The sequence below is a fragment of the Enhydra lutris genome, unplaced genomic scaffold (genome assembly GCF_002288905.1).
Source record: "Enhydra lutris kenyoni isolate GAN:26980312 unplaced genomic scaffold, ASM228890v2 scaffoldscaffold17, whole genome shotgun sequence".
Taxonomy (NCBI): Eukaryota; Metazoa; Chordata; class Mammalia; order Carnivora; family Mustelidae; genus Enhydra; species Enhydra lutris.
Genome location: NW_019154101.1, coordinates 10,893,567 through 10,908,477, shown reverse-complemented (window position 1 = coordinate 10,908,477; position 14,911 = coordinate 10,893,567). Strand labels below are relative to the sequence as shown.

The 14,911-nt window shown below is 39.6% G+C and overlaps 1 protein-coding gene across 2 annotated transcripts in view; it reads left to right on the top strand.

Moving 5' to 3' along the window:
* The first annotated feature begins 10,525 nt into the window (after window positions 1-10,525).
* LOC111147878 (cap methyltransferase 1) overlaps window positions 10,526-14,911 on the top strand; it is a 57,111-nt gene continuing 52,725 nt past the window's right edge. The window contains exons 1-2 of one of the 2 annotated variants that reach the window (XM_022504143.1): window positions 10,526-10,632; window positions 12,602-12,739. In XM_022504143.1, the coding sequence (XP_022359851.1) occupies window positions 12,607-12,739 (133 nt within the window). In that variant the 5' untranslated portion in view covers window positions 10,526-10,632; window positions 12,602-12,606. Of the gene's footprint in view, window positions 10,633-12,591; window positions 12,740-14,911 lie in introns of those variants that run through there. The other variant, XM_022504142.1, reaches the window with a different exon arrangement.

The following is a 14,911-nucleotide window of genomic DNA, read 5'->3' as shown; positions in this document are numbered from 1 at the left end:
ACTTAACCAACCAAACCACCCACGCATCTCGGTTTTTGTTTTGTTTTGTTTTTGTTTTCTTAGAGGGGGAGAGGCAGAAGGCAAGGGAGAGAGAGAATCTTTTTTTTTTTTTAAGATTGTATATATTTAAGAGAGTTCACGAGTGGGGGGAGGGGCAGAGGGTGAGAGAGAGGGGAAACAGACTCCCTGCTGAGCATGGAGCCCATCAGGAGCTCTACCTGATGATCCTGACATCATGACCTCGCCAAAACCAAAAGTCAGATACCCAACTGACTGAGCCACCCAGGCACCCCTCATTATGGTTTGAATTTGTGTGTTCTTGATAACTAACAACATATAGTCAAATTGGGTCTTTGGTGTATGGTCCTATAAGTTTTAACCCATGTAGATCTGCGTAACCACCACCACAATCAGCATATAAAATAGTTTCATCATCCTAAATAGTCCCTCATGGATCCCATTTTGTTTTATGGTCAAACCTTGCTCCCCATCCCCTTCCATTCCTAACTCCTAACAATCACCTATCTTTTCTTTATCCCTATAGTTTTGTCTTTTCCAGAAGTTTATGTAGATGGAATCATACAGTATGTAATCACTGGAGTCTGGGTTCTTTTACTCAGCATTTAAAATTCTTTCATGTTGTTCCCTACGTCAATAGTTCTTTTTTATTGTTTGCATGGCATTCTATTATATTGGTATATCATAGATTGTTTACCCATCCTCCTTGAAGAGCACCTCAGTTCTTTCCATATTTTAATAATCATGAATAGAGCTACTCACTATATAAACATTTGTATTTGGTTTTTGTGTGAACATAAGATTCCTTTATACAGGGGTGCCTTGCTGGCTCAGTCGTTAGAGTATGTGACTCTTGATCCTGGGGTTGTGAGCTCAAGTCCCATGTAGGATGTAGAGATTACTTAAACATAACGTCTTACAAAGAAAGATTCATTTACATAGGGTAAATAGATAAGTGTGACTGCTGGGTAATAAGGTGTGTATATATATTAAATTTATAAGATTCTGCCAAACTGCCAAATGAAACTTACTGAGATTGCTTGTGCCATTTTGTACACCCACCAGCAACATATAAGAGTTTCAGTTGCTTTGTATCTTCACCACACTTAGTATTATGAGATTTTTTAAAAAAATTGTAGGCATTCTAATAGGTGTGGATCTAACTGTGGTTTTAATCTGCATTTCCCTAATGGCTAATGATGTTGAGTATCTTTTCAGGTGTTTATTTGTGATCCATATTTTTTATTAACATTTAATGTATTATTAGGCCCAGAAGTTCAGGTCTGTGAATCATCAGGCTTACACTCTTCACAGCACTCACCATAGGACATACCCTCCCCAATGCCCATAACCCAACCACCCTCTCCCTACCCTCCTACCCCCAGCAATCCTCAGTTTGTTTTGTGAGATTAAGAGTCCCTTATGGTTTGTCTCCCTCCTGATCCCATCTTGTTTCATTTTTTCCTCCCTACTCCCCAAACCCCCCACTTTGCCTCTCAAATTCCTCATATCAGGAAGATCATATGATAATTGTCTTTCTCTGATTGACTTATTTCACTCAGCATAATACCCTCTAGTTCCATCTACATTGTTACAAATGACAAGATTTCATTTCTTTTGATGGCTGCATAGTATTCCATTGTGTATATGTATGTGTGTGTGTGTGTGTGTGTGTGTGTGTGTGTATAAAATCTTCTTTATCCATTCATCTGTTGATGGACATCTAGGTTCTTTCCATAGTTTGACTACTGTGGACATGGCTACTATGAACATTCGGGTGCACGGGCCCCTTCTATGGATCATCACGATTTGGTACCATATCTATGAACTCATTGCCTAAACTAACATTATGAAGATTTCCTCCTATTTTTTTTCTAAAAGTTTTATAGCATTGGAGTTTATGTTTAGATCAGTGATCTATTTGAGTTTAATTTTTGTATTAAGTTGCAGTTTAGTTCAAGATGATGATAATGATGATTCTGCATATGGTATTTAATTGGTGTTCTAACACCATCTATTGAAAAGACAACCTTCTCTCCATTGAGCTGCCTTTGTCAAAAATCAATTGGCTATGTTTGTATGAGTTCGTTTATTATCTTTATATTCTGTTCCATTAATTATGTGTCTATTTCTATATCATTGCCACCCTGCCTTGATCACTAAAGCTTTTTAGTAAGTCTTAAAATCATGGAGTATGAACTCTCCACCTTCTTCTTTTTGAGATTGTTTTTGTCTACCCAATTTCTTTGCTTTTGCACATAAATTTAAAAATCAATGTGTCTATATCTATAAATTTTTCTGCTGGAATTTTTATCAGAATTGCTCTATATTGATAGATCATTTAAGGATAATTGATATCTTAATTACACAGAGTCATCCAGCTCATGAATGTGGCATTTCTCTCTACATAAGTTGTCTTTGATTTATTGCATCAGTACCCAATATTTGCTTGTTTGTTTTTGTTTTTGTTTTAGTAGACATTCTTTGAACAAGGTTTGTTAGAATATTTCATTTTCTTGAAACTTTTGTAGATGGTGTTTTTAAAAGTTTGATGTCCAATTGTTAATTGCTAGTACCTAGGAATGCCAATTTATATCTGTTGACACTGAATTCTGCAAACTTACAAAACTCACTTATTAATTTAGGAAGTTTTTTGTAGATTTGGAATTATCTGCGTAGATATTGTGTTGTGTGTGATTAAGATCCTCTTATTCCTTCCTTTCCAATCATATGTCTTTTTTTTCTTGCCTTATTACACTGGCTAGGACTTCCAGTATGATTTGAATATGTGTGTTTATCCTTGTCTTGTTTTTGACCTTAGATAAAAAGCATTCAGACTTTTAAATTAGGATACTTAATATATATAATAAGTAATATATAATAATATATCACTACATTATATTATGATAATTGATATATATATGATATACATATATATGTATATTATTATTTTAAAATGATATACATATATATATCATTTTAAAATTAGATTTTAGTAATAAATAAGTGCTGAATTTTGTTAAATACTTTTTGCATCAATTATTATCATGTGGTTTGATTTTTAAGTCTGTTAATATGATGGATTACATTGACCTTTTTAATATTTAATTATTGCTGCATTCTTGGAATAAACCCTACTTGCCATGGTATAGGATTTTTTTTTTTAATACATTGCTAGGGGTGCCTGGGTGACTCAGTGGGTTGAGCCTCTGCTTTCAGCTCAGGTCATGGTCTCAGGGTCCTGGGATTGAGCCCCTCATCAGGCTCTCTGCTCAGCAGGGAGCCTGTTTCTACCACACACCCCCAGCCGCCCCGCCTCTCTGCCTACTTGTGATAGGCAGATTATCAAATAAATAAATAGAATCTTAAAAAAAATACATTCCTGAATTTGATTTTTCTTCTTTTCTGATATTTGCATTTAATGCAATAAAATTTACCTAGATGCATGGTTTAACTGCATCTTGGAAATTATTTTATGTTGCATTTTTATTTTGTTCAAAATATTCTCTAATTCCACTTGAGATTTCTTTTTGATCCATAGATCATTTGGAATAATTAAAATAACTACCAAGTATTTGGAGATTTTTAAGTTACATTTCTGTTATTGATTTCTACTTTAATATTACATAGAGAACTTACTTTGTATGATTTCAATTATTTTAAATTTATTAAGGTTTGTTTAATGACACAGAATATGGTCTATCTCAGTGCACATGTGTACTTGAAATGTATTCTGCTGTCGTTGGATGAAGTGTTCTCTAAGTGTTTGTTAGATCCAGTTGGTTGATGAAGCTGTTCAGTTTTTCTATATCTTTGCTGATTTCTGTCTCCTGTCCCACTGATTACTGAGAAATGAAGTCACCAACCATAATTGTGGAGTTGTCCATTTTCCCTTTCATTTCCATCTGTCTTCACTTTTATTTTGAAGCTCTGGTACATACATACATGTTTAAGATTGTTATGTCTTCTTGATGAATTTACCCCTTTATCATTATACAAAGTCTTTATTTATTTATTTAGATAGTGTGTGTGTGTGTGTGTGTGTATGTGTGTGTGTGTGAGCATGGGGAGGGGCAGAGGGAGAGACAGAGAATCTCAAGCACTCCATGCTCAGCACAGAGCATGATGTGGGGCTCAGTCTCAGGACCCTGAGGTCATGACCTGAGCAGAAGTCAAGAGTCATATCCTTAACCAACTGAGCTACCCACGTGCCCCATGCAATGTCTTTCTTTATTCCTGATAATTTTCCTCACTCTGAAGTCTACTTTGACAGATATTATTCTAGATCTTTCAGCTTTCTTTTGGTCAGTGTTTGCTTGGTATATTATTTCTTGATTCTTTTAATTTTAACTGACTCATATTTAGTGAATTTTTATAGAGAGTGTATAAGTTGGTTCTTGATTATTTTATCCTTTATAATTGATGTATTTAGACCATCAAGACTAAATACAATTATATGTTTAGCTATAGGTCTGCCATTTTGTTATTTATATTCTGTTTGTTCTATTTTCCATCCCTCTGTTCTCCCCTCTCCTGACTTTTTTGGATTATTTGATTATTTGAAATTTTGAAAGATTACATTTTGTGAGAAGCATAAGTCAATCAGAGAAAGACAATAATCATATGGTTTCACTTATATGTGGAATTTAAGAAATAAAATGGATGATCATAGAGGAAGGGAAGGAAAAATAAAATAACACGAAATCAGAGAAGGAGACAAATAATACGAGACTTTTAACTCTAGGAAACAAGCAGGGTTGCTGGAGGGGAGGTGGGTGGGGGATGGTGTACTGGGTGATAGGCATTATGGAGGGCACTGGGTGTTATGCAGTGGATAAATAACTGAACTCTTCATCTGAAACTAATGATACACCATGTTAATGAATTGAATTTAAATAAATTATAAAAATTTAAAAAGTTTCCATTGTAATTGATACAGTGACTTTTTAAACTTTATCTCTGTGTATACTTTTAAAAATTCATATTATATATTTTTTAAGTAAGAAATAAAAATACATCCTCTCAAGTTACTTCTGACTTTGTTTTCTGATTAAGTGACAGTTATAAATACAGTAGGGAATATAAGACAGAGAACTCTGAATGTAATTTATTTACTGTTTTTCATTTGTCTACTCCCAAAATGGATTTGAGGTAAAATTTACTGGTGTTATACATTTTCTTTTCTTTGCATGGATTCAACTTACTATCTAGTGTCCTTTCTTTCAGCTTAAAGGATTCATTTCAGTATTTCTTGTAAGGCAGGTCTGATAATAATAAATTCTGCTTTTGTTTATCTGGGAATGTCTACATTTCTTCTTTATGACCCCCAATCCCCCAGTTTGGGTTTTTTGGCCTTTTTTTTTTTTTTTTAAGTTTTGCTGGGTATAGAATTCTTGGTTGACCATCTTTTTCTTTAAGCATTTTGAATATGTCATCCTACTGCCTTCTGGCCTCCGTGATTTCTGATGCGAAGTCAGCTGTTAATCTTATTGAGGCTCCCTTATGACCCCAGTTAACCTTAGTTACCTCCTAAAGCCCTATTTCCAGATGCAGTCACATTGGGAGTTAGGGCTTCAACATATAAATTTTATAGGAGACACAATTCAGTCCATATTACTATGGCAACAGTGAAATTTTCGTGTCAGTTATTGTACTTTTCAATGCTGGAATTTCTACTTTATTCTTTATTGATGTTCTCTATTTGGTGAGACACTTGCCTCATACTTTCATTTAATTCTTTGGACATAATTTCCTTTAATTCTTTGAACATATTATAATAGATGATTTAAAGTCATTGTCTACTAGGTTCACTTCTGGGCACTCACTGGTATAGTTTCTACTGGCTGCTTCTACTCCCCCTTGAATGAGTCATACTTTACCATTTCTTTGTGTGTTGAAAACTGAATTTTGAAAATAATGTGACACCCCCACCCAACTAGTTGGTTTTGTTGCTATTTTTTGGTGGTTTCCCTGAATTAATTCTGTAAAGTTTGCAGTCTTTGTCATGGCCACTGAAGTCTCTGTATGGTTAGTTTAATTGTCAGCTACTGATTGGACAGATTTCCTTAAATGCCTTGAACCAATAAATCTCCTAGCCTTTGTTAAGGTCTGTGTGTGCATGGCTTCAGTGCTCTGACAGGCAGTTTACAACTAACTCTCCCTTTATCTTCACTTCCTGCTGTGAAGAACCTCAACAGTAGGTCGGAGGTGAGAGACTAGGGCCTTCTCAGGTCTTTCCTAGGCATGTGAACAGGCCTGCATATTCCTGTAGCCTTCTAGATACCTAGGAATATTCTAGGGCTTTTTATTTATTTTCTATATTTTTATTTTTTAAATATTTTACCTATTTATTTGACAGAGAGATAGAGAGCACAAGTAGGTAGAGCAGCAGACAGAGGGAGAGGGAGAAGGTGGCTCTCCGCTGAGCAGGGAGCCCAATGTGGGGCCAGATCCCAGGACCCTGGGATCATGACCTGAGCTGAAGGCAGCCGCCCAACCAACTGAGCCACTCAGGTGCCCCATTTTAGGGTTTTTTAGAGATCCCTTTGGGTAACTCATTCCCAGATATTTTATTTTTAGTTTTTGTTAACTCCAACTGGTAATGCTGCCTCCAACTGGTAATGGTTGTCGCTTATTATTTTTGATAATGCTTTGCAAATAGAATTGTTTGCACAGAGTAACCTCTGGATCAGATAAAATAAAGACATACTCTGAGAAAGGAATTTTTCGGCACACCGCCAGACATTTAAAATAGAGATAATTCTCTGGGGGAATGGGGCTTTGGAGGAGTTCCAAACCTGTTTTGTACTGCCACTTGCTGTTAGATTTGTGGTTTTCATAGCTACCATAGTTGTGATGTTGTTGGTTTTCAAGTCTACCATGGAGTTGGTGGTAGGGGAGTAGGAATGGGGCAGGTTAAAATGTCACAAATCTCATTGTTCTTACTGAAACCTTTTTTTCCTGAGGAAAGCCTCCTTCAATTGTTGCAAGACTTTGGTTAATTTCCAGAGTTCTGAAAAAATTGATTTTGACAAATCTGCCTGTCTTTTCTTTGCTTTTACGAAGACCATATTTTTAGAAGTTCTTACTATGCCATTCCAGAAGTTGGAATTCCTAAATCTTTTTGAAGGGGTTGTTCTAGGGATTACAATATGTGTACTTAACTTTTCATAGTCTATTTAGAATTAATATATTACAACTTCCAGTGAAATATAGAAACCTTATAGGTTACATTGCCCTCCCCCATTTATGTTATAATTGTGACACATAGAGTACACCTACGTCCCTTGAAAACTCCACCAGACAATGTCACATTTTTTGCTTTCAACTCTCATGTGAATTTTAAAGAACTTAAAAGAAAAAGAGAGTTTCTATTATTTATCTAAATATTTGCCATTTTTATCATTCTTTCTTCATTCTTGACATTTCTGATGTGAAATTCACAGTTACTCTAATTGTCCTTTTTCTATGTGTGATACTCAGTTTTTCTCTGACTGTTTTCAAGATGTTTTCTTTGCCTTTGGTTTTCAGCAGTTCGATTATGATGCGTTTGGGAATAGATTTCTTTGAGTTTTTCTTGTTTGGAGAGTGAGCTTCTGGAATCTGTAAGTTATGGGTTTTCCCCCATCTTTTGGAAGTTTTCAGCCATTATTTCTTCAAATATCTTTTCAGCACCAAATATTTTTTTGAAGATTTTATTTGATTGTTTGAGAGTGTGCATGAGCGTGTGAGCATGTACGAGTGATGCAGAGGTAGAAGGAGAAGACGACTCCCCACTGAGCAGGGAGCCTGTGGTGGGGTTTGGTCACAGAACCCCAGGATCATGACTTGAGCTGGAGGCAGATGCTTACCTGACTGAGCCACCCAGGTGCCCCTGTTTTTCTTTTATTATTGAGTATTATAAATTTTTTGGGTGTATGTCATTTGTCAGATGTACATATTATGAATGTTTTTCTCTCAGTCTGTGGCTTGCCTATTCAATTTCTTAATGGTGTCTCCTGATGAGCAAAGCCTTTTATTTTGGTGAAGTCTATTTTAACAATTTTCTCTTCTGATTAATGCTTTTTGGGTCTTTTGTGAAAAAATCTTTGTCTACTCCAAGTCTGCAAGGCTATTCTCCTATGTTTTCTTTTTTTAACTTCCTTTTTCCCCTGTTAGTGGAGATATAATTGACATACAGTATCAGTTTAAAGTGTATAACATAATGACTTGATATATGTATATACTGTGAAATGATTACCATAAATATGTTAATATCTATCACCTCACACCTCTATAATTTTTTCTTGTGATGAGAACTTTTAAGATTTCCTCTGTAACTTTCAAATATACAATATATTATTGTTCACTACAGTTGCCTAATGTATTTTATTACAAGCTTTATCATTTTTGCTCTTATGTTTAGGTCTGATCCATTTGATTTAATTTTGCATATGGTGTAAGGTAGAAATCAAGGTTCACCTTTTCTCTATAAATTTATCTAGTTGTTCCAGCACTATTCATTGATTTTACTCTTATGTATTAAAAACTAGTTTTATTTTTAATTTTTCTATTTTTAAATGCATTATTTAATGCTTTACATTAAAATTACCAAAAAAATCATAAAATTTGTTAAATAATTCTTTTTCAATATAATTGATTTCCTTTGCAATTCTATATATTGTATTTTATGCCTTTCAAATTATTATTTTGAGAATGGGGCCATAAGCTTTAAGATTACCAAAGGTGTCCAAAACATACATATTTTAAGAGCCCCTGGTGAGGTAGAAAAACGTTTAGCTTTAGAATCAAAGAGACCTAGGTTTAAATGCTCATTTGCTGCTTCCTAGTTCTGTGGCCTTGGGCACATCATTTAACCTTAATTCACCTTCCATACTTCCACAGATTCCATAAATGTCTATTGAGCACCTACTACTAGCCACTGTATTAAATCTTGTGGATCTTATGGATTTAATACAGACAGATGGAGATAAGCTTTCTTGTATAAAGTTTACAACTGACGGGTGCCTGGGTGGCTTAGTTGTTTAAGCCTCTGCCTTTGGCTGGGGTCATGATCCTGTGGTCCTGGGATGGAGCCCTGCATTGGGCTCTCTGCTCAGTGGGGGCCCTGCTTTCCGCGCCCCCCCCCCGCCCCGCTTCTCCGCCTATTTGTGATCTCTCTCTGTCAAATAAATAAATAAAATCTTAAAAAAAAAATAAAGCTTACAACTGAGTGGGGGAAACAAATGAGTCAAGGGGTCATTACACAACTCTGAGATAAGTACTTTGATAGCAGAAGGACAAAAGTATGGGAACTCAGGCATGGGATTCCCAAATCAGACTTCCAGAGTCAGGAAAGATTTCCAGATAAGGTTGCTAAACACATCTCAGAGTTAAGTGGGGATTAGCCAAGCAAAAGGGAAGAAGAGCTATCCAGGTTGCGGGGGCGGTGAACCCTTAAGAGACATGGGGATGGGGAGAAAGTACCAGTAACACAAGGCAAGGACTGCAGAACCGGGTCAGACGGAAGAGTTTTGTCACCATCTTAAAGACAACCTAAGAGAAATGGTAAGTCATTGATGGGTTTTAATCATTGACAGGTTGTGACAGAATCAGAATAAATTTTTAAAATTTTACTCTACAGGCATCACCACTGGAGACAGGAACAATGATTTGAAGATTATTGGGGAAATCCAGTCGAGAGAAGGCAAGTGCATGGGTTGTGGCAATGGGGATGGAAAAGAATGTATACATTTGACAATTAGGTGGTAAACTCAATGAAGTGTATATTGGAGGCTCTAGGAAATGATGGAGATGGGGCCATCTCAGATTTCCGGTTGGACCAACGGGATGAACGGTGGTGCCATTCACTGGAAAAAGAGCAGGCTTACAGGAAAACATAAAATCAGATTTGAATTTATCCGTGTGAGTGACTAAATGAGGATGTTCAGCAGACTTTTGGCCATATTGTCCAGAAAATTGGAAGAGGGGTTTGGGATGGGAAGCCATCTGTTTCCATATGGTAAGATGGCATAGGCAGCATTCCTTCTCTCCTCCCGGCCTTCGTTCAACATCTGTTGAGGATGTATTATACGCAGGATGTTGGGGATACAGCAGTGAACAAGGGGACTGGGTTTCTGACCTTAACCAGTTTACCATTTACCTCTCTCAACTTGCTCTTAATCTGTAAAATGAAAATAATGAGATCAGGTGAAATGTGACGACACCCGCTTTTTAAATTTTTTTATATTTGTTTCTCGTGCCTAGAGCGGGAAGGAAGATAACTGGGTTACTTTTGCTTTTGTACCCTTCCCCCTAGGTTCTCGCGCGCAGGCGCCCTGGACGGCCTTGGCTGGGGGTGGGGCGGGCCCGAACCCGTGTCTTTTTCCCCCGGGCCGGGACCCGGCCGCGCAGAGGGTGCGGGCTGCCCGTGACGTCATCAAGCTGCGCAGGCCGCAGGGCGGGACCCGAGCGCGACAGCGCGGCCGGCGGACCGGGCTGGTGGTGGGAAAACGAAACTGAGGGAGGAGGCGGCGGCTCTGGCAGCGGCAGGGCCAGGCCTGGTGGCGGCGGCGGCAACGGCAGCCTGAGCCCCCCCCCTCTCCGCTCCCAGGCAGCTCACCCTCTCCCCTCAGCGTGAGTGCCGACGCGCGGCCTGGGGGGAGCGAGTGGGAGGGCGGGCGCGCGGGCGAAGCATCCTTCTCCCCTCCACCGCCGCCTCGGCCGCGCACAGGCGGTGGTGACCCTCGCCGCCCCTACTCTCTCCCCGACTTCCTTCAACCCTCCTCTGTCCCCGACCTGCTCCTCCAGCTCCTAGTAGCCCGAGTTGCCGCTGACAAACGTCTCTGCGCACACATTCACACACTCACGTTGTTTTCAAACGAAAAGACTGGTCGGGAGAGAGAGGTGCTTATCTCCCTCAGTGAATAAGGGTGGCGATACCGACACCCTGGGAGAGAAGACTGGAGAGGGGGATTTGAACCCTTTCCTTGGGGAGCAGCAGGTAGAACCAGGCCTTTTGCCTTACATGTAGAAGTTCCCTGCCTGGGCGCATTCTTCTGGCCTGTGTCGATCACTTGAGCGGGGCACTGGTTAAGGTGTGCGGCCTTCCCTCTCGGGCGTCGGTTCTATCCAGTGGAAAATGAGAGGGTTGGAGTAGATGATTCGGAAGGCCTGAATCTAAGGTGGTTTGGGGAGGAGCATCAGTATCTTCTGCCTTTCACACAACTATTCACTCTCCTTTTTTTGCACCCACCCCAACGCAGTCCACATTGAGTTTCCCGTGCTTGCAGTCTCCCAGAGTCGTTAAGAATCAGATGGCCCTTTTTCCTTTTTTATGGGCATTTTGGGGGGCATTTAAGACGGTGGTTTAAAGTGAAACGTGGTTTTGCTTTCTCTTTGTTCAAGGTTCCCCGTTCTAACTTCCCCAGGATAGCCCCGGCCTGTGGCTAGTAAAAGGCTGCCTCCTTAGGATAAGATAATGCATTGGGTTGACAGGCTCAACCTTGAGCTGCAAAGAAGTGAAACGTGATTCAGGGTTTTGTGAGGTTGAGGGGATCAGTGGTACCGTTGCATTCATTGCTCTTGTAGCTGTGATCCAGTTAAAAGTCTATTTTGTACCTCTGCACCTCCCCTTCCTCAAGGAATTGCAGCCCATCTGGTCACCACCTGTTTGCTTCTATGTTTTGAGTTCTCTTTTCTGAGTCTCCTTATAGCCCATCAGTTCTGTGTAAACCACACTGTATTCACTACTACTCCCTCTTGTTCTTTAACTTGATCATTCCTTAAGGTTTCAGGATGGCATAATCACTTCATTCCATCTCATTTCCCGCCGGCTCCAATCATGCTTACCTCTCATATACCTGCCAGTGGGCATGGATGATGGTGACATGGTGCCTGATCATCTCCATTTTTTCATGGAGATGTATTGGTGTTGTTAAAATTATTTTTACACCATAGTTCATGATATGGCTATCTCCAGTTTGAATAATTTTCCCACCCTTCTATTTTCTTAGTCCTGAGTCAACCACTGCTTCTGTTCCTTATTCTCATTAAAAACTTTCCCAGTTCTTTCATGGTTTCAAACATCCTGAAATAAACCAAAACCAGCATTTGTATCATATTATGTAATCTCCGAATTGGTAAAATAATGATGGTGATGGAGCTATCATTCTGGGCTGGCCCCTTCACCTTGGAAATACTGGTTGATATTCACTAGGTTTCATAATGTCCAGTGTACGTTGTTGTCACACATGGCCAGTGTTGCATGAAAAGTATAGAATAATAAGTACCCAAGGCTTTTTCTCCCCTGTGGCTTGTAGAGTTGATCCATGACATTTTGGTATATGACATCAAGGCCCTGAGGCCTCTGGGTCTGTGAGCACCACACATTTTCCAATATAACTAACCGCTATTATTGAAGACTAGAGGCTGGCTAGCATCCTTCCTGGACCTCAATTTGAGAAAAAGACTATTCAAATGCTGGCATTGGAAGCTGTTTGGAATTGCCAAATCCCATCCCATTGATGATTTATATTTTGGAATCCCTGCTCTGATCCTAGTGACTCTAACAGGGGCAGCTGACTCTCTGGATTTATGGTTGCAGTAACAATGAAGAGGAGAAATGATCCAGAATGCACTGCCCCTATCAAGAAACAGAAGAAAAGAGTTGCAGAGCTTGCCCTGAGCCTCAGTTCTACGTCTGATGACGAACCTCCCTCTTCCGTCAATCATGCAGCAAAAGGTATGCTTGCCCACATGATGTGAGGCCGCTGGCCATCTGGTTGTTTGACTCCCTGGTGCCTGAATTGGGCAGAACACAGGCGTCTGCCCCCTAAGGGAAATTAGGCAAGTTCTACAGAGAGATGTTGGCTATAGCCTCTCTTTCCTTCAGCCCATTCTACTAGGAATGGGCAACTTGTTTTAAATAATTGGAATTTTTACAGTAGTGCCTTAATTCTGTGGCTGGTCTTTCAGTAGATGGCACTCTTTTGCTGCCTTAATTAAACCAGTTGGAAGTAGTGGTGAGCGCTGAGTGCCCTGTGCTGTTAATTGCTGTTAATGATCCTGGGGCTCTTTCACAGGGGATGGGCTCTTTGCTGCAGTGATCTGGCCTAATTCCCCTCAGGTTTTTGCATTTTGATTTCTCAATTCCTTCAACTGTTGTGATCAGAAACACCCATATGAATTGGAGCATCTCTGTGTTCACTGTTGATATTAAGCTCAAAAGAGTTCACTGATCTGGTTGAAACTAACATTTTGCTTTCCCTGTTTTTTAGGGTTATGGACATATGCAGTGTCCATAGATGCCTTTCTGTGAAAGAAATTGTAGAGTGCCTAGAAGCTTGCCTCAAATATCAAGCAGCTTCATTTGCATTTACCTTGACTTGCCAGCTGTATTCAATTCCTAGGGGTGCTGCAACAAAGTACCACACACTGGGTGGCTTAAAACAATAGAAGTCTGTTTTCCATAATTCTGGAGGCTACATATCTGAAATCCAGCTGTCAGCAGCGCCATGCTTCCTTTGAAGGCTCTTGGGAAGAATCCTTCCTTGCCTCTTCTATCTTCTGGTGGTTGCTGGCAGTCCTTGGTGTTCTTGGTTTATAACAGCATAATTCCAGTCTTTGCCTCTGTCTTTCCTCTGTGTGTGTCTGTTGCAAATATTCCTTTTCTTAAAAGAGCATCAGTCATTGAATCAGGGACTACCCTAATCTAATAGGACGTTTTTAAAATTTGATTACATCTGCAAAGACCATATTTCCAAACATCACATTCCCTGGTGCAGAATGGACATAGCTTTTTAGAGGGACACTATTCAACCTGGTACGCCAGCAGTCTTGCATTTTGGAGCCTTTGCTGGATCAATGATCAATTAGAATGAAGTTTGGTAATAGACCGGTGACTGAAAGGGTGTAAAGCATCCTTTGAGAGTGGTAGGAAATACAGTTTACAAGTGGTAGGCAGTTGTAATTGAAGGGCAGTTACTCATCAGGTGTACTGAGAAGCTGGTTCAGAAAGGAGAAGGCAGTTCAGCTGAAGCGTTTGGCGCAGCTGTGGTCTGGTTGAATAAGAGTCTCTCTTATAACCTTGTGTGTGAAGATATGAGTCCCTTTAAAGTTGTCACAGTGGATTCCAGAATAACTGAGAAAGACTATCTGTAATTGAGGTACTAAGTAGGAAGGCAAAAACATAGTGGGTGTACTGGTTCTAGGGACTATTGAAGAAAGGGAGTTTTGCTTTTCACCTGGGATTTGAGCAGCTTGGTGAAGGTAGAGTCTCCTTAGGTAGAACTCTGGATTATTGGGAGAGATGGCCTATAAGGAAAAAAAAGGGAGAGCATGTCTGGGAGAATAAATGTACTCAGGGGCTGGAGGTATCTAGTTCTAAGTGGATCTCAGGGGGCGTCTTCTTGTGGTAAAAAGAGGGCAACTGACAGGGAGGCATATGGTTAAGGGTCTTTTTTTATTTTAAGATTTTATTTATTTATTTGAAAGAGAGGCAGTGAGAGAGAGCATGAGCAGGGAGAAGGTCAGAGGGAGAAGCAGACTCCCCGTGGAGCCAGGAGCCCCATGCGGGACTCGATCCTGGGACTCCGGGATCACGACCCGAGCCGAAAGCAGTCGTCCAACCAACTGAGCCACCCAGGCGTCCCGGTTAAGGGTCTTTTAAGGGAACCAGTCTGATTTAAATTTCAAGCTTTTAAAATCGACTGAATTGAAATTGTCCACTGCCCCCTGCATTTCCGTTAATTGTACCAAATAGCTTTAACCTTTTCTGGAAGTAGCGCCATGTGATTCAGTTAGGATTGACTTGCTATTGTGTGTACAGAATGGAAATCTAAATGGCCAGTACTTTACATGCGTTTGGCAATAGGCCATATGGTACTTTTTGTTTGTTTGTTTGTTTGTTTTTTGT